The sequence below is a fragment of the Zophobas morio genome, unplaced genomic scaffold, assembly GCF_036711695.1.
Source record: "Zophobas morio isolate AGI-343-1 ecotype UQ-CSIRO unplaced genomic scaffold, CSIRO_AGI_Zmor_V1 ptg000004l, whole genome shotgun sequence".
NCBI lineage: Eukaryota > Metazoa > Arthropoda > Insecta > Coleoptera > Tenebrionidae > Zophobas > Zophobas morio.
Window position 1 is genome coordinate 18,643,737 of NW_026972109.1, and position 20,497 is coordinate 18,664,233.

Below are 20,497 nucleotides of genomic sequence, written 5' to 3' on the forward strand. Positions count from 1 at the left end.
CGTTCCTGCATCTTCAACATCTGTTTTTGACACCAAAAAGAACTCATGCAGACACTTTAAGCTTAACAAGGCACCATAACTCATTGCCAGTCGCAGCAATAATTGGAATTGAAAGAAAACTACATATACATAGGTACTGTAATAGTTTTCTGTGGAAGCCAATTTGTTGTAATAATTTCACAAACAATCATTAAAATATATGTATATGTATATCTCTTATAGTGAGGTGAAAATAACAGAACAGGATTTGCTGGCGTGACAAGATGAACGTGGGGACTATATTTCCTGAAATTTCAAATTTGTATTTTTTCCTTAACGTAATGATATCAGGAGCTTTCAAAATAAGCTATTTTTAAAAGTTTACAAATTTCAAGCATTTTTTTCTCCAAGAAAATGTTGGTCCAGGAACTTACTGAAAAAAATCAACTCTCTCAGGTCAATAGTGTTGACATAGGAGAAAATCACCAAAATCGGCAAATTATAATCAAGTTTCAGTAGTCTACCATTCATTCATTGGTACTTGTTCAGGTAGGGTGCTTATATTTATTGTTGATACATCATTCTTAGGCAGGAAAATACAATGATAATGATTTCAATATGTGTTGTAGAAAAAAGGTTACAAAAATAAAAATAACAGAGTTTGAAAAAGGCACAACTTCAGAATTCTAATGGATGCCGATCGGAAGTGAAGCATCCAAAAAAAGAAATTACGACATTTTGTAACATTTGTTACTCAAAAGATCACCCTCAATTTTCATACGCCAAGACCTAATATGCGATGTTGTTCTTCGTATTGAGTACATCTACTTAAGTAGAAGGGTCTGAAATTTGATTTGATATATAAATACCTAGATATAACCTTCGGTGGTACAAAATGGCTGCCGCATTCTCATAAAGGGTTCAATTACAGACCTGTGCTATCAACATATGCAACAGGTGTTTTTTTTTTTAATTTTTAGACGTATCATGATATCACTGTATTATGTTTGGACATTGATTTTGATAGCGACATTTGTCACTTTCGTATTGTAGGGTAGAGTTTTTCCCAAACCTCGTGAACTTTGTTTTCGTTTCAGATGGCGAATACCTCTTTGCCGAGCCCGATAGCAAATTGTCCAAATACGCCCCAAAAAGTTGGCGTTCTTCCCACAGCCATGGCCTCGACGCCAACGGGCGTCCTGCCCTCGCCTTCTACTTCCGCGTCCAGTTCTACGTGGACAGCCCTCTTCTTCTCCGCGACGAAACAACTCGCCACCACTATTACCTTCAGCTGCGCCTTAACGCATCTTCTGGCGCTGCTGGAGACGTTGCCATGCACCTGGCCGGCCTTGCTCTTCAAGCAGACCTTGGGGACCGTACTGACAGCACAACGTTCCGACCAGAAGATTACGTCCCACCGAATCTACGCGGACCTGCTGCTCTTCGCACTATCCAAGTGCTACATCGCTCCCATCGCAGCCTTTCGAAGGCCGAGGCCCGATCGCGGTTTATAACCGAGGCCTGCCAGCTGGAGGAGCCCGTCAACGCGCACGTCTTCCGGCTGCGGGCCTCCAAAAGCGAGCAGGCGCCGGGCTCCATCCTGCTCGCCGTCTGCGCCAAGGGGCTGAAGGTGTGCCCCGACAACAACCCGCCCTCCATCTTCCTCTGGAGCTCCATCGGCAAGCTGAGCTTCGAGCGCAAGAAGTTCGAGATCCGCACCGGCCACGAGAAGCTCACGCTGTACACGAGCAGCGACGAGAAGAGCCGGCTGCTCCTGGCGCTGTGCAAGGCGGCGCACCTCTTCAGCATGGCGGTGGCGCCGAGGCTGAGCGAGGCGCGCCGCGAGGAGGAGGAGAAGCAGCGCTGGGACTGCGACCAGCGGATCTCGGTGATCTCGAGCACCTCGTCGAACACGACGTCGGGGATCGTGAGCGACCGGGTGCACTCGGAGGACGAGCTGGAGATCATGATTACGAGCCCGCCTGCACCCTCCACGGAAAGTTTGGCTCTGGCTCACCTGCTGGACAGTGCGCCAGCTAGCAGTCGAACTTCGGCGGCGTCAGCGACGGCTGCTCTCTCTGCACTTTCACTCAAGGAAGAAGAGGAAGAAGTCAGCAAGCCGGCTTGCAGCGAAAGCTCTGCCAAGACGGTTAGCGGAAAGTGTGCAGGATCGCAATGCAGCTCGTCGTGCAGCACTGTCGTTGTGACGCCGGTGCAGAACAGTAAGTCTTCTTTTACATCAACCCTGCTAGGACGCGATGCGGTCGAGGTTATTAATGCGCACCGTTAAGGCAGAACCTCATCTACCCAGACTATTATGTCAGAAATAACGTAAAACGCTGTTCCCAGTTGTAGTTTCATTATAGTTATGACTTTTTCACATAAAAATATCTGAGAAGAAATATTTTATTTGTCGAAATTTTGTTGTAGTTTTTTTTGAAAACATTACAAAATACAAATACGAGAACTTGTTTTGTATGAAGATAATACGGCATTTTGATGTGAAACATAAAGAGGCTTGTAGAAAATTTTACTACGCATTGGGCTGATTTTTTTATTTGCCTTTAAAATATAACTTTTTAAGTTATAGCAAAACATGAGAGAAAAAATTGCAAGATTTTGTTAGACAACTAAGTACACAGAGTCGAGATGATTTATGACATCTTGGCGGGTATAAATCTTAATCCGATAATTGACTGGGTACAAATAGTACCTGCTTTTTAAACCCCTCAATCGTAAATAAAGTAACCCCATTTTAGATACACCTGTTAAATCTTTTATGACTTAGCAGCTTAAGCCAAACCACCCTTATAAGTCAAACTGGCTATTGTATTACTTAACTCAGTTCACAGCTACATTATGCCAACAATGGACAGTAATAATCTTGCGGTTCGGGTCCACAAAGCTTACAATAGCCAGTTTGTCTTATAAGGGTGCTTTGGCTTAAGCCGCTTAAGTCATAAAAGTTTTAACAGGTGCATGTCAAATGAGGTTACAGTAAATGAAGGTTATTTTCTTCATTTCACCTTCATTTTACATACAGTTTTGCTGAAGATCTGACTACTAAGTAATCTTTCATGAACTGTTACAGTTTTTCAATTCTATATATTTTAGATTAAAATGTGAAACTAAACAAAAATGCACACAATGTTATTGTAGCAGAAATCTACAATTAAATAAAAATGAAAGAAGAAACCTACCTGACTATGGTAAACTTCTTTTAATTTTGGCAAGGTGTTGTAAAACAGTATGTGTCTGTTTCTGTCTTCGTCCGACATACTGTATTTACGCAGTATACGCTTCCGTCGGTAAAATGCTAATAGTTAATAATTATAACTTCTATTATACCTGTGGCGTACAATTCAGGGGAACGGGTCAGTTGCGCGCCGAGGTCAAAAAAAAATCTGCAGACAGGTGCTCCTAATCTCTCAAGACAGTTGCACGCAAACTACCTGAGAGGGAAGGGTCAATTGTTTGCTGCGATCAAGAAAATTTGCATATAGTTTTAACCACAAGAATAGATTCATAATATTTTGCATATTTTAGATAGGATTCAGTGGGCAAAATTTTGAGAAATCGCCATCCATTTTTTGGGAGAGGATAAATGGATAAATTTTAATTAACGATGTATCATGCATAAACTTTAAAATGTTTGCAAGATTTCAGAACATTCGGTTTTGTCGTTTCAAAGTTAAATTGGAAACTGTTGGTATACAATTTTGATTTGTACGTCATCAGATTATTGATTAGACAAATTTTGGTTAGCGTTTTACCATCTACACGATAATTCTAAAATGAACATAAAATTTGGTAATAACCGGTCCGGTAATTTCGGACATTATCTGTCTAATAGAAACCGACAGAGAGGACAGACAGACAGACGGAACTGGGAGACTAATTTTTTCGTATTTTAGGGGTCATGAAACGTGGAAAAAACGAAAGTATCCAGTCGTTCGTTTACGCTGGGGAAGCACAAATTAAACCCGATTGTAAAAATTTTAAGCCGTGTATATTTTCAAGTAACTAAATAACGGTCAAAGAATAAATAACTCCACAAACCCTGCCATCTTATTATACGAAGTCCGGAAAAATCATAATCCCCGGGTAATGAATATTGTTACAAAAAGGTGATAGTTGAATTCTTGCCTAAAGAGTTAGTCTTGTGCAGTGTCACATTTTTCGGTGATATCAAAGCCTGATTTTGGATAAAAATTACACTTATGTAGTTTTCGACTGCAGAAACTCAATTGTGCTCAACAAAACTATAAAGTATATATAAAAATTTTTTCAACTTTATCTGCTCTCAGGAAATTAATTTTCGTTATTGCCGTTTTTTATGTTTGTCTTACAGATTAAGTTATAATTTTTAAACTTTTTACAGTAGCCTAGAATAATAAAATGCAGTTACATATTAATCTGTAAATTACTCGTATGTACTAAGACTTGGAATATTCACATTTTTCTTTCAAGCCGAAATGAAACATTGATTTCCAATCTGCACAGTAATTATCTAAGCAGATTACACAGCAGGGGGTTGTCTCACTATTCTCCTGTCTGTGCTGTCAACTTGACATAGCACAAGTTGCCTATTTGCCAAAACTAAACTTTTGTCTGACCATGATTCCTTCGGGACGACAGACGCTACGGTTTTCTTTCTCTCATCGTATTTATCCGGTAGATCTTGAAGAGTAGCAATAACTTATCAAAACAGTGACACTGATGAGATTTCTAAACAGATAAGTATGGGGTGTGCTTCAGTGGGCGACTATGGGCCCCTTTCGTTTTATATTTATGTAAACGACTTACGTGTGATATCGCATAATAGCCAGGAAAAACTGGTAAATGTTTTGAATCTAATGTTTACCAACTTCCGTAGTTTATCTTTTAATTTCGAAACCCAAGTCGGTTGGAAAAATTAAATTGTTAGGAAACGTAACTTTTGGTAGTTTTTAGTCCAATGCAATATTAGTTATTTTAAGGGTCCCACAAGGATCTATTCTGGGACCTTTTTCATTTTTATATGTATATGTAAGTAACGCCATCTTAGATCTAGATTCTGAAGGTCTGACAACCTGAAGCAATTTATAAAAAGAAGAACTTAAATAATCGCCATCTGTTCTACGAGTAATCAGAACTGTTCCAAATGCAGAGTGTCATTACTTTTACTTCAGCACATCATCACAAGTGTATTTGAATGCAATAACGTACTTTACAGTCAAAAGACTTTGGTTACAGTTCTTTTCGACAAATTGTAGTTCTTTCGAACACCAAGAACCCTCACAGCTTTTTGCCGTTATCATTTCTCACGCCAGACAAGAGTGAAACTAAATATCTCTGGAAATGATATGCAAAATTTGAGGTCACGTCTCAAAATTTTAATGGCTAAACATTTCTCTTCCGAGCCTCGGAAACATTAAAGTTTCTACCAAAAAATAGCATATAAGGAAGGTTAAAGTGTTGAGATTAATTATTAATAAGCTTTTATTCGTATTAATTATTCACGCTATATATTTTACGACACCAAGTTGTCCCGGCTCAGGTCACTGCCACCCATGAATCCCCTTCCGTTTTCGCGCATAAATCAACTTTGGGCACTAACGCCTTTCCTCTTTCAGAAAACAAAGGACGAAGACCTTCCACCAGTAGCAGCCTCGAACTCGGCTATTCCCACACGGCCCAAAATTCAGCAGTCAGCGATGCCACATGTATAGAATTAGATACACGGGAACCAGTTTACACATCCGGTCCGGCACCCAGTAGCCATACCAGCGGTGTCTACACTCTCACTTCCAGCGATCAGTACACGTTGAGTTCTAGCGATCAATATGCAACAACCCAGAGCGACCAAGTCGATGGGCCTTTCCGAGATCGATCCAATTCGAACGTCAGCAACTCGGGATCGTTCCACGGAGATGGGAGCGATCCCACCGATAACAAACAAGCATTACTCTCAGCCGAAGAACTGTCAGACTTGATCGTTGGTCGTTACCCGTCGTGTAAGAGCGTCAGTCATACGTTGGATTCTGACTCTGATTACGTTACGTTACCTTCGTCGTACCAAGGGTACATTCCGGTACCACCGAAGAGGATAGACAGTGCCGAGCAGAGGTTTAGGCCGCCTCCGCCACCGTATGGAGCGCAGTTGACGAAGGTACTTTAAATGTCTATTGTGAGAGTGGGTGTTTTAACTCTAGTTAGATAGTAACATAATTTAATATTTCCAATTATGATAACCAGCACAATACCTGAATATTTTCTGATTAAGACGTTTTCCCCAGTTAGTACTGCTAGTGCAAGTCGTCAGCGTGCATAATTCGGTTATTCTTGTACATATTTCCAAATCACCCTTACATTATTCACTAAATGTTTTTCTTCCCCTCTTACTTTGTACTTTGTTTACTATGAAACCATTCTGGTTTTCCTCTAGTTATGACCAGAAGGTAGTTTTAAAAAAAATTAAATAATGATTGCTGATTTTGTAAAACTTGTTATAACTAATGCGCCCTGTTGTTTTAGGTACCCATCACCGAGGCGTCTGATTTTGATGATCAGAGCTTCGTTTCTGAGATATCCATGAGGGATCCTCCACCGTATCCAGATAACCCGACGCCTGTACCACCGCCAGTGTATCCCTCGGAGGAAGCAGCCGCCAGGTTCATAACCACGCGTTCTCCGAGCATTTTGACGGCACATGCTAGCAGCGTCGGGGCTTCATCCTCTCCGAGTTACTCCACTCCCAGTTCGGTACCACCGATTCCTCCAAAAATACCACGAGGAGTACCGACGATGAACACCATCATCTCGCCAAACAATTATTTGGACGTAGCTGCTAGCAAAGCGAGTGTTTTGGTCCCTTGTACTTTTCTCCCGCCTCCGCCTCCGGCTCCGCGGCAGCCGCCACCGCCGCCTCCGGCTTTAGCGACGGTGTACACCAGCCAGCTGTCTCGATCGCAGATTGAGCAGTACAAGCAGCAGATGTATAGTGACGTGGATTTCGTCATGTTCCCGTTGAAGGAGCCGGCGATCAGTAAGCAGGAGTACTTGGAGGCTAAGTTAGCAGCGTTAGTACAAACCCAACCGATGTTCTACCGTAGTACGTCCTATCTGGGACGGTACGCATCCAGTCAGAACTTGTCGGATACGTACGTACAGCTACCAGTTTACGGCGCGGCGAGTATTTCTTCGACTGGTAGCTTGGAGCCGCCGCCTCCGCCTCTACCTCCCAATCGTCCTGGGAGGTTCATGCGGACGCGTTCTGACGATAACATCCTGAACTCGTTGGAGGCGGTACCGCAGCCACCGGCGTTTCGGCGACGGTTACCGCCGCCCCCTCCGAGGCTTATCATCGAGAAGAAGAAGGAAGTGACGAAAGTTGGTAGCGAAGCGACGAAAGTGGAAGTTTCTGCGAGTGGTGAGAAAGGGAGCGCACTTGATATTCGTACTCTAAGAGAAAAAAGCAAGAAAATGGACTTGCCGCTGATATCCGCGTTGTGCAATGATAGGTCGTTGATAAAGCAGACCAAGGCGTTCGTGATGCCGAAGCACCCGGGTGAAGTTCAACCGCGATCGCTTAGTAGTACGCGTGCTAAGTACCCAGTGTCGGGACTGAGTAGTACTAGGATCAATAACAAGACGACGAGGAAAGTGCCGTCGATTAGCCACCGGCATCCGGGAGATAAGCTTCCGGAAATCCCGAGGGCTACGCCGAATAACTACGTTACGGATCCGCATGCCAAACACAAAACTATGCAGTCCCATTCATGATAGAAGTGACGTTTTCCAGTGCTAGAGTAGTATGAGAATTTGTTATACTCAGGGTGCCATCATTGCAATATGTTGTGTTAAGGTTAGGTGGGGGCCGGTTTTTTGAGCAGATTAAGCGTTGGTTGTTCTTTTTTTTTTAAACATTCCTCTGCCGAAAGATCGGCACCCTTTGCCATCCCTGCATGTACATACATAATGGTAATTTTTAATACCGCACGTAATTTTACAGTACATAATGTTTAGCAGTAATGTATACACTTGCTCAACTTTTATTATTAAAAATAATGATATTTTTAATTTTGTTTTATGTTTTTTCTTTATTTATTTCAAGCATCCGAAATTCATTGAAGCTTCAAATGTATGGTGCTGCCTTCAGTTTCAAATAAAGCAGTCTCTATAGATGGCGGTTTTTATTTTCCCGTTGTGTAAATGGAGGGGACAGGAGACGCCAAACCAAAAAAAAGCAAAAATAGCATAAAAAATACCTGTATGAGAAAAGAATTGAAACACAAAATATTCGGTGCAAAAAAATGGCACCAAAAAAAACATCAGAAAAAGAAAATGGCACAAACAAAATATACGACACAAGGGCACCAAAAATTCGTCATAAAAAAATGGCACAAAACTATGCGGACACAAATATTTGTGAAGTAATTGTGATAAAAATTAAGGCAGACTCATAAAACACAAATATAGATGAATGTTCTATTATAAAATATAAATATGAGTTACTACGAAAAAAAAGAAAACAGTTTACTTCATTAATTGTTGGTGGAGATGAATAAATAAATTTTGGTTAGGACAATATTCTTAACTAAACATAAAAGTGCCCATTCGTCCGATGGAATCGATTACTATACTTCTTTAGCTTACGATCGGGAAGTAAAGAAGTGGTACAACAAATTTATATTCGATATAAAAAATAAAAATATATGCCCGACAAAAATTTACACAAGAAATGCATCTCGATTTAAAAATGGGGCAAAATTCTTATATTCGACATAAAATATGACACAAAAAGAAAATATGGCAAAAAATATGGTACCTACAAAAACTCGTATAGGTATATCACAAAAAATAGCATGGTGCATCCTGTAATAACGAGTGTGTGTATTTTCGACTGACAAATAAAATTCATTTTGCGTCAACTTATTCATTTTATTACGTATTAACAAATCTGCTTTAACAAAATACCTACTGCAGCCGCGTTTAAAAAAATATACGTATCACAGAAAAAACTGACATTAGGACGTGGGGTCTTACATTTTATTCGTCGGACATCTTTGATACAATCGCAAATAAGTAACATTACATTAGTTCTATAACTACAGATTCGCCAGGCCATAAAGAAATGTTCTTAAAAGAAATACTTTCAGATTTGGAGTCTGTTCTAGGCCCAATGACGACAGTTCCACTGTATAACAACGTCGACAAATCTTGCGTAACAGTGCTATTCCCTAAATTACTCACAACAACGTACGACTTCCTCCTCGGGTACCACCTTTGTATAACCAGCAAATTATCGCGGGAATAGATCACCTCAGAGTTTGCCTTGTTGTCTCCCTCTTTGTAAATCGAATTAAAAAAGATTGCTGGTGATTTGAGCCTCAAGTTGACCATTTGAGCAACAGATTTAGCTTGATCAAAATTTAGATTTGTCTTTTCGCTGTACATCCATGGTAGTACCTTATGTTGCTTTTTCTCGTCCCATGGCATAAATGTTAAGTGGTGGAGGTGCTGCTGGTCTTTTCTGTCACCCTTAGAGTCTGCTACTCTTTGCAGACCTATTTCATTTCCGTAGAAGACAGAGGGAGTACCGGGGAGCATCAGTTGTAGTAAAGTGGCACCAAGAGTTGCATTACCATATGGTAGAACATTAGAGAGACGATTAGCTGAGGAATCGTCGCCAAGATTCCAGTGGACCCACGGAAGGCCACGTTTAGAGAAAAGAGTACCGTTCTGAACGAACTCGATTTGCTTGGTAACGGCAGATAAACCTTTTTCGATTTCTAACCGGACGTCTACTAAGTCCACGTTATTGAGAACCGTGTTCATTATTTTTCCAGTAGAAGTGATAAAAGCTTCACTTACAATAAAAATACGTTCTGGACCGATGATTTTTTTCCAGCGACGTAGCGACTGGACTAAATTTGGATCGTCAGTGAAAAATTCCATTTCTTTTAAGTAGAAACCACTGACCCCTTTACTCGTCCATAAGAGTAATGCTTCTTCTATTAAATCCAAATGTGGTTTTTTTATATTCGGTTCGGGAGAATTTTCCTTCGTGTTATTAAAATCACGTTTTGTGGTAGCTTTCAATTGTTTCATTATAGGAAACACTGGCAGATCTAGAATCAAGGAGATGTTTTTCGGTTCTAGGTAATTTTTAATTAGTTTCTGAAAATCATCGATTGTCCCCAACTGTGGTGCTATCTCCATTAAGGTCGTCACGTTTTTGTAATCTTCTGGGTAGTTGTAGGTTTTGAATATTGAATTAAGACGAATGGCCCTTACACCTAGAGACTGAAAGTATTCAGTTTTTAGAGCGATTCCTTTTAAGTCTCCGTATTCGTGGTTTTTGTTGCTTGCATAAAAGCTTGCTGGGAAGATTTCGTAGAAAACTTTTCCTTGGTACCACTCTGTGTACGGGTCACAGGTTTTTGGGAGTGTTGATATCATCATGACTACGAGACCCACCATCGCTACTAAGCCGGAGAGGAACATCCCTAGGGAGAATTTTCGGATTAGAGGCCAGTTCCATGACATGAAGAAGTAGTTTTCTGGTGGGTTTCTGAATGTGAGTTGGAGGGGTTGGACTTTGCCCGCGGTTTCCTAAAAATGTAAAACTGAAATGGGTTTACATTGTAAATTTTTGTTTTGGCTTTGATAGATAGATAATACCAAGAAAAATGAAACAACCTGTTATTTAATACGAGTAAATGAAAGTGATGATTATTTGTTCAAAGCTGTTGGTTTTGTCGTAAAAGTTACAATAAAATATCAAGAAAAATGAAACAGCCTGTTGTTTAATACGAGTAAATGAAAGTAATGATTATTTGTTCGAAGCTGTTGGTTTAGTCGTAAAAGTTACAACTTTTGAGAAAAAGATTCCTTGCGTAAACAATAAAAAAATGTATACAGACAGAATCAGTCACTAAGACAGAGACTAAAGATGTGCTCCTCTTTGAATATTAAAATTATTATCGACTATGCAGAGTGTTTTGTTTTCGAAGTATAGCACACAACTTAGTTTTTTCTTTAATGAAATACCCTATATATTTTTCATATTCCTATTAGCCCCTTCCTAGGCTTTACAAGTATAGTTTATTTGAAATGCCGATGCGAGATTGCCACGTTATTCTATTTTTTTAGCAATGCAAGGGTTCATAAAAAATCGCAATAAAGTAATTTTTAATATCTGTTTTAATAATATGTGTTTTTAAAAAATAAACTTTACAGCTTTCAAATTTCGATATTTAACCTTCTATTTTATTATTATATCTTGTACTATTTTTATCACTTTCTAAAAAAAGAAAGTAAATAATCTGAATAATTATTGAGATTGAAGTTGATATCTAGTTATCAACTTGGTCGTTTTTCTGATTTAAATCCACGTCCTAGGCCAATAAAAGTTACGTTGAGCAACGAATCCGATGTTCAAAGAATTATTCAAAACGCTAAGAAATTAAAAGGTAATGACAAGTTTAAAGATATGTCTGTGTCACTTGATAGAACCCCACGCCAGTTAGCATATTATAAAAAAGTTAAGCAAGAGTTAACTGAAAGAACAAACCGAGGTGAAACCAATTTAAGAATTCGGTACATTAATGATGTACCCAAAATTATCTCCTCTTCACCTTTAAACTAACCCGCTCACCCAATTGCACCAATTTTTACACCTGTTTGTACCAAAATGTTAGGGGGCTACGTACCAAAATCAGTGAATGCTATCGGTATATGTTAACGCCTAGTGTTGACCTAATTGCTCTTACTGAAACATGGTTATCTGATGATATCGCCAGCAGTGAGTTATTTCCTCATAATTATTTTTCCGTATACAGACATGACAGAAACTTCAATGCCATTGGAGTATCTAAAGGTGGAGGAGTACTTCTGGCAGTCAATAATATATATATATATTCATCTTTAAATGTACCTAACCTTATCAATATAGTACCAGCCATCGATTTATTGGGAGTTTCGATAATATACACCAATAACAAAAAATTGAACATTTTTGTTGTTTACATACCCCCATTTGTCTCTTTCAACGATTTTGTGGTTTTCTTTGACATGTTTAGTAATTTATATAAAGACTCTGATTGTGACACAGTAGTTTTAGGGGATTTCAATGTTTCGTCATACAACAGTGATTCGGATAACAGATATACTGCTATATTAAATAATTATGCAAGTTTTTCCAGTTTTTATCAATATAACACAGTTCTAAATTCCAATAATCGTATCCTAGATTTAGTCTTCGCCAATATAACTTGTAGTGTAACCAAATCTGATTGCCCGATAGTGTCTGAAGACAAACATCATCCTACCCTTGATATTTCTTTCTCAACTTCGGATAATTCTTTTAAAAATTTTGAATTTTGTAGCAATATACAAAATTTTAACTTTAGTAAAGCTAATTTTGTACTTCTTTATAAACTCATTCTATCTACAAAATGGGATCATATGTATGAACTTCACAACGTTGATACCGCATGTGATAAGTTTTATGAAATTCTTAATAACTTATTTGAAATTGCTGTTCCGAAATACAAGTGCAGTAAAAATAAACGTTCTTATCCTCCATGGTTTGATATGGAAATCATTAGTTGCTTACGTAGTAAATCAATTTATCTTAAAAAATTCAAAAAATATGGCACTAACCACTACCGTAACATGTTTAATCAATATCGCTCTAGAACGAAAACACTGATAAATAAGAGATTTCGCCTATACATTAATAACATGCAAGCTACATTGTCAACTGATCCAAAGAAATTTTGGAGCTTTATTCAACAAAAAAAGGGTCGCAGCCGAATTCCTGGAATTATGCACTACAAGGATACCACACTACAAACACCAACTGATATTGTTAATGGATTTAGTCACTTCTTTAAATCAGTCTATACGTCTGCTAGTACAATACCTCCTGATAATATTACAGCAGATATTGACCACGATATTACTGTGGCTATATCTAATATCAGTAGTGATGAAGTTTATCAAGCACTTAAACGATCCAAGAACAGTTTTACATCTGGAGCAGATGGACTTCCAAGTTTTCTCTCAAGAGACTGTGCTACTGTACTGACTGAACCCTTAAGACATCTGTTTAATCTTATTATTAGTAGTGAACAATTGCCATCAATTTGGAAGAAATCAGTTATATGTCCTGTCCATAAAAAAGGAGCTCTATCAAAGATAGAAAATTACCGTCCGATAGCGCTACTCTGCAACTTCGTGAAAGTTTTCGAGTCTATCTTACATAATAGAATATATACAGCCATCAAACATACCATCTCACCTGAACAACATGGCTTCATGCAAAATCGGTCCGCCATAACAAATTTATTATGCATTACTCAAGACCTCGCTGAGACGATTGATGACAATGGACAGATGGATGTGATATATACTGACATTCAGAAGGCGTTTGATACAATTAATCATCAGCTGCTCCTTAACAAAATGCGCCTCTTGGGTTTTTCTGATTCATTATTAGGCCTATTTCAATCATATTTAATGAATCGTCAGCATTGTGTGAGATATCGCAATTGTATATCTAACTCATTCGTCCCAACGTCTGGAGTGCCGCAGGGTTCGAATCTTGGCCCTTTGTTGTTTCTAATATTTATCAATGACCTGCCGGCAAATATTTCATGCAATAAACTGTTGTTTGCTGATGACTTCAAGTTGTATCATAGAATTTACTCTGTTAATGACTGCCTAGCTCTACAACAGAATGTAAATGTTCTTTCTTTCTGGTGTCGGACAAATCTACTACAACTAAGCGAACCCAAATGTTACGCTATGTCATATACTAAGCAGAAATGTCCTATTATTTACCCCTATAAAATTAATGATTACACTATCAGTCGAACGGATTCCTTTAAGGACTTAGGTGTAACATTTGATAATCAACTTACATTTATACCACATGTGAATGATGTAGTTGAAAGATCACTGAAGACTTTAGGATTTATTCATCGTTCCTGTAAAGATTTCACCAAGATTCAACCATTAATAATGTTATTTGTTGCTCTTGTGCGCTCTAAATTAGAATATGGCGCTTTAATATGGTCACCTATATATAACATACATATCGATCACTTGGAATCAGTACAAAGACGCTTCCTAAAATTTATTTGCTATAAATTAGATGGAGTCTATCCTGAAAGGGGCATCAGTGAAATTAATTTGTTAACTAGATTCCTTCTTAATTCGCTACGAGTACGCAGGTTAACGCAGAGTATTACTTTTTTATTTAAGCTCCTACATAACAAAATCGACTGTACTCATATAATTAGCAAAATTTGCTACACTGTTCCAAGAATTAATGCACGATATAAAATCTGTTTTCATCTGGATACTTGTAGAACTAATGCACTAGCTAGATCGCCTATTTTTGTCATGTGTAATACATTTAATGGTATATCTCATTTGTGTGATATTAATTTTGATAACGTTAATGTTATAAAACAAAAAATTTTTGAGGTTTATGGAATTTAATTATTTTACTTTATTTGTGTAAAAGGTAGGTTTTTAAAATGGGATTTAATATTAAGTTATTTTCTGTAATTGGGTGATAACACCTGTAGAAAATAAATATCATTATTATTATTATTATTATTATTTAAATATAAAAAAATCCTAACAAAAAAAGAAAGAAAATAAAAAAAGAAAGAAAATAAAAAAAACAAAATATGTTGCAGGGTTTTCAAAAAATGCCAGATAAGCGCGGTGGTATGTTGTAAAGAAGCCTCTGAAGAACTGGAAAAAAGTGGTTAAAATATTCCTGCACTAAACTTTGAAAATATCAAACCTCAAAGTTAAGAATTAACTTCGTAATTCTGTCATTTATTACTGTACGAAATTAATTCTTCAGTTTTCAAGTTTAATATTTTCAGAAATTTGCTACAGGATTTTTTTAACCATTTTTTTTCTAGTTTTCAGAGCCTTCTTAACAGCATACCATCGAACTTATCCCTTATATTTTGATCACCCTGATAAAAAGATGTACTATTTGACAAAACTGAAATACATATATTTGAAAATTGTTATAATGAATTTGTTTACAAACACTTTATATATTAAAATCCAATTTTATTTATATTACAACAAAGCGCTTACCTGTACATTTTTACAGAATATTTGGACCCAGAGTTTAAAAACAATCCTGCTGAGCTTTTTTTGTGAACCCTTCAAGGCTAAAAAATTTCTAGGAAATCAGAATAACCTGGCAACGTCGCATCGGAATGTCGAAAATAAACTATGTATAATAATTATAAAGCTTAAGAAGAGGTCACTCAAAATATGTAAGAGTATATAGGCTAAGTATTCTATTTGAGAAACACTGTATAGTTGAAAGATTTTTTTTCTATTTTTAATAATTAGTGAGTTATCGAGGAGAACGAGAGTCTCTTCTTAGAGTTTATAACAATAGTTTATTTTTGAAATTTCGATGTGACATTGTCACGTTTCTGCAAATTTTTTAATTTTTTTTTATTTTAATTTAGTGTTTATAAAAACATGTAAAATTTACAACTTTCGTATGTCGATATTTCAATTTTTTGTAATAAAACATCCTGTATTTGATTACTGCATCTTACTCTATTTTTTGTTCTCTCTTTCAACATGTCGGTGTGACTTTCAAAAAAGGTAAAAAATTGCGATAACTATTAACTTTAAATTTAAAAGACACTTAGTAAAACAGAAAAAGGACAAAAAACAGAATAAAATGTAAAAAACAGAATAAATAAAAATAATAAAATACTATTTTAAAAAACTGAAAGATCGATATTTGAAACACTCTGTATATTGAGACTCATTTTGATACTACAACAATGGGTTCCCTGTGTTTATCTATTCACAAAATATTGTAACACTTATTTTAAAAAATAAACCTATTACGATTTTTTGTGAACGAAAGAAAATTGGTACAATGTGACAACGTCGCTTCGGAATTTCAAAAATAAACCGTGGTTATAAAGACTAAGATGTCAGTCAGAACTCAGAATATCTAAAAAATATATTACCCATTAAGTATTTCATTTGAAATAACTAAGTTGTATGTTATGCCTTAAAAACAACACTCCGTATCGTTGAAAATAGCACTAAAACTATATGGTCCTCAAAGAACTGTACAACTGTAGTATTCGACTTTTTTTTTCATTGCTAATAATAATTAATGAGATATCGATGAGAAAGCGTGTGAGTGACTCATCCTGTATATCTTGTAACATAGATTTATTTAGTGAATTTTTGGAATGATGTTTTCTACAGAAAGTGAATAAAAAAATTGTAATCTATGCTCTGTAGTTAGTTTACTGTTAGCCTTCTCAAAAATGTTATTTTATAAATTTTATTTTTTTTACAATAATAACCTGTTGTTCACCAATAAAAATATCTACAGATGAACAAACGAACATTTTATAATCTGAATTTCAAAAGAAATTTATTTAGCAAAACTTTTAGGTGACGTCATTAAATTTTTGGTGGAGAGGAATTAATTAGCTTTTTTAAATTCTACATGATATTTTTAAATAAAAGTATTCAACAATTACACAATAATCAGTAGTTTCGAGGAATATCTGTATTATAAAATCATCAACAAATGATAGAGGATAGACAGACGACAAGACCGATAGCAAGAGGAGATTGACATTTTTGTATTTTATGAGCTGTGAAAATTTGAGAAAACATTATATTAGCTGTCCTTCCAAACGACGATAGTTTATATTCATTAATCACTAATGAATTCATTATTTGTAATTCATTTAACATTTAACACGTTTTACTCTAAAGTTAGTGCCACCATTTTTTCTGTGACACATGTCTTTGTTAACTGTAACTGAAACGGCAATCAATTTCCTATTACGCTTTCTGATCGTAAGCGTAATATTTACTCTTCGTTTTACAATTTGAAAAATACAAAAATGTCGGTTTTCCGTTTTTGTGTGGCTGTCACTGGCTAGGTCATGTGTGGATCTGTATCTTTCTGTTTGCTATTTTATTAAACACGTGATTTCTGACTACCGTAACGAAATCTGTGAATCTTTGAAGTACCTACTTTAAGATGATCGTGTAGATCACTAACACTAAACTAATTTTCGTAGTCAAAAGGTACTAAAATGTAATAAAAAAATAAGGTCTGTCTCTTATTTTCTACCTTAGACATTTAGATTATTTGTTTATTTTATCAAATGGAGATACGACAGTTCTGAAATTCCACAAATGCTCTAAGATTATATGTAGTAACTATGAAATATCAAAATTTTGTCTATTATTTAGTCCCTACCTAAATTGTGATAACGTCACGTTGAAAATTTGCTAAGTAAATTCTATTTAAAATGTGTAAAAGAATTATTATTATTATTATTAATACAAAAATAAGGATGGAAGTAAAGCCTATGTGTCTATATGTATTGTGTTGTTAAAATATTTCATAGGAGATATCATAAAATCAATTTGTCTGATTCAGATGCCAGTTTAGATCTATTTTAACATTAATAATAATAATAATAATTAATATATTTTATGTAGTCTTTACTCTTTGATCTAGTGATTTAATTTAAGCCTTTAGCACATAACGTGTTACCTTATCAAAGTAAATAGAGTCGGTTTGATAGTAAAAATATAATGAGAGTTTCATATACACACAGTGGAAAAGTAATATGTATTTACTTTGTATGTGTCACGTCTAGTCTGCGTGGAAATATGTAAAAAAATCGTATTTTTTTAAGTTTCTTGAACTTTAGAACCTAAAATGTAAACAAATTCAAACCTCCGTCGCCGTGTGTTCATCTTTAGTAATATGATGATAGGTGTTATTCCTATGGTTCAACAGTTGCGTACAAGCAGGTTCAGCTAGAGCCGAAGAACTCGAAGACGCGGAATCTCCCGTACATTTATCATCATCTAAAATAGAACTAATCAAGCCTTGTACTGTTGTTTATTTTCCTAACCTTGAACATGCTTTTGAAGAATGGTAGCCAACTCATCTCCAATAGTGTAACTGGGTTGGCTGGGTTCCGGCAATGGGTTTATAAGATCATTGGTGGGTGGCGAAGGGGTTATTAATGGGCAAATCGACGCTACCTCGTCAGCAATGAAAGAATTGGATGGAGAAGACGGCAGGTTCGATGACGAGTTATTCACTTGCAAAAATCCATCCATGATGGTCCTAAAACCAAAACCACACTACATAAAACGATCATAAACACGTTCATACTTACGGTGTATTAAAGTGTTTCAGTTACATCAATTAGTTTGTGGAAATTAAATTCATGTGATGCGCACAGCTGATCGACCATTTATAGTAACGTCGCGACGTTGTGCGTCGCGGCGCTGCTACAAGCGGGAAATACGAATGCGGCGACCTGAATTTCGAACGTACTTTTCCGTTATTTGTTAAAATTACTTACTCTTGGTTAGTAGAGGTCAGTAACAGAAGCGTAAATATATGCACTTCGATAACAATTATTCATTGTTAGATAGATGCGTGTTGTTTTTTCATTCCATTGCTTTGTAAAATTTTCCATTCATTATTACGATACTTGCATTTATGTGCGTTGGTAGTTGTAAGTTGTAATCTGATTTTTCAAGGCTGATTTTCGCTCACAGTTTGCAAAAACAAGTATAAATAGTTATGTTTTTGGAAATAATAATGTTTGTGACTTACAAAACTTGGCATATTGATTGTTTTCAATATTAAATTTTATTTATTTTGGTGATGATATATTGGCCGATAAGATTATTTTGTAATTTGATAATAGAGAAAATTTATTTAGAGGGTAATCATGGTAAGAAGAGATGGTGTAACCTGTTCATTATTTTAATAAAAATTAAATATAATGGGCAAAATATTACTCAAAAATGACTTCCGTTTTTCTGTTATTTAGTAGTGTTTAAAACATTTTTGGAAAAATTCAATAATTAAAAAAAATGAACAGATGAATCAGTTTTTTAATTCCTACTTGATAACCCATTTTTAAACTGAATATTTTACAGTTTTTAGACATTTATAAAGTCTCATTTCAACTGATTCCCCAAAATTAAACTATTGTTTGTACTGAAAATAAACTGTACAAGAAAATCAACAAAATAAAATTTGTTTAAAGACCTCATAAAATTGTTTACGCCAGTTTAACCACAAATAAAGACAACTTGGGTCATTCATTTCCTAAGAATGATCATTTTTGAATAGAAAGCGATTATAGCCATCATATTTCCACAGTGAGGACTATTATCAGTTTAAATATACTTGAAAATTTCATCATCTAAATTTATATTAACGAACTGATCAAGTAGTAATTTTGCCAGCAGAGGGTAATGGCGTATAAATAATAAAATTTTTGTTTATTTTCTGTGGAACCAGGAGTGTTCGTTTTTATTAAGTTTTTTAATCAATTTTATTGTATCCACTTATATTAGTCACGACTTCGTCCTGTAATTTTTACCTGAAAAATTCGTAAAGATGAATACTTTTTAAGTCAGTCAATAGTCAATATTCTTGAAGAACTCCGGAGCTTACAATAAGAAATGAGTGAGATGTGAGGGGGAAAATTTAGGATTGAAAAAAAAAAATTAAGCAGATGATGAAATCAACTTAATATCTGAAAAATTATGTTGATGTACTGATACATAACTTTTCACTGCCGGTTGGGATGAATTGCGGGAAGAAATCCCCAAAATCGTCAACCACTTTAGCAACTCAAAACAATTAAAAAAGTAAAAGTAGTTTTTTTCGACAAAACTGATTTTAAGGTAACTTGTTTTCGATAAAAAAGTCGATGATACTTCTTGGGTAGTGTCTAGAGTTGTAAGCTGAAAACCGTAGTGAAAACCGCGTTCCGAAATTTCCATAAATAATTGAGATATTGATTTTTATCAATACATGATGAAAAATTTCACCAAAATAAAAAAAAAACTGTTTAAGAAACTACTATTGTGTTATATAGAGAAATTTGTGAAGGAGTTATGTTTAAAATTTCATAACAATAAGTCTGTTAATAATATTACATTCTAGAAATGTATTGGACACACCACAACAGAAAAACATAGGGACTGGCCTATGATTTCTAGTACGAGTACATGAACCAGGGGCGGACGGGACTCGGTGAACCAAAGCGGGAAACATTTAGACTGGCACCTAAAGGGCCGAAATTTTACTTCATTTAAAAGTGTATAAAATTTGGATTCGGGCACCGGGCTTCTAGTGGGCCACGTTTACCGGCGTCACTGAAAAATTTTTCATTTCCAGATGGTTTTATCCACCCCTGCTCGTGATGCCTTTGAATTATTCTTGGACACCCTTTGTGTTTTGTTTTCTAAGTAGTTTAAAAAAATCTCGGGAGCCCCTTGTGTTGTATTTGAAGTAGATGATTTTAAAGAATTTCTCGGATCTCTTGTGTTTTGTTTTTGAAGTAGTTTGAAAGAATATCGGGGATCTCTTGGATTTGGTTTTTGAAGTAATTTGGAAGAATCTCGGGGATCCCTTGTGTTAGTTTTTGAAGTAAACTGAAAGGATCTCGGA

At 36.0% G+C, this 20,497-nt stretch overlaps 2 protein-coding genes across 2 annotated transcripts in view; one reads left to right on the forward strand and one right to left on the reverse strand.

Moving 5' to 3' along the window:
- Positions 1-8,040, forward strand: part of LOC135144476 (protein expanded) — a 49,441-nt gene extending 41,401 nt beyond the window's left edge. The window contains exons 3-5 of the mRNA XM_064076512.1: positions 1,077-2,201; positions 5,595-6,130; positions 6,496-8,040. Coding sequence (XP_063932582.1) covers positions 1,077-2,201; positions 5,595-6,130; positions 6,496-7,743 — 2,909 coding nt within the window. The 3' untranslated portion in view covers positions 7,744-8,040. The remainder of the gene's footprint in view (positions 1-1,076; positions 2,202-5,594; positions 6,131-6,495) is intronic.
- Positions 8,041-8,880: 840 nt separating this feature from the next.
- Positions 8,881-18,368, reverse strand: LOC135144488 (amino acid transporter heavy chain SLC3A2-like). The gene is made up of 4 exons (XM_064076520.1): positions 18,198-18,368; positions 17,928-18,145; positions 17,747-17,880; positions 8,881-10,575 (listed from the first exon to the last, which is right to left on the reverse strand). Exons 2-4 carry the CDS (start codon positions 18,136-18,138, stop codon positions 9,052-9,054), a joined length of 1,869 nt encoding a protein of 622 aa, XP_063932590.1. The 5' UTR covers positions 18,139-18,145; positions 18,198-18,368; the 3' UTR covers positions 8,881-9,051.
- Between the last annotated feature and the right edge of the window lie 2,129 nt (positions 18,369-20,497).

Coding starts and splice junctions, on each gene's coding strand:
- LOC135144488 (XM_064076520.1), bottom strand. CDS start 18,138: ATGGATGGATTTTTGCAAGTGAATAACTCGTCATCGAACCTGCCGTCT. Junction 17,881..17,927: donor TCTTCAAAAGCATGTTCAAG/GTTAGGAAAATA, acceptor GTTCTATTTTAG/ATGATGATAAATGTACGGGA. Junction 10,576..17,746: donor ATGAACACACGGCGACGGAG/GTTTGAATTTGT, acceptor TTACATTTTTAG/GAAACCGCGGGCAAAGTCCA.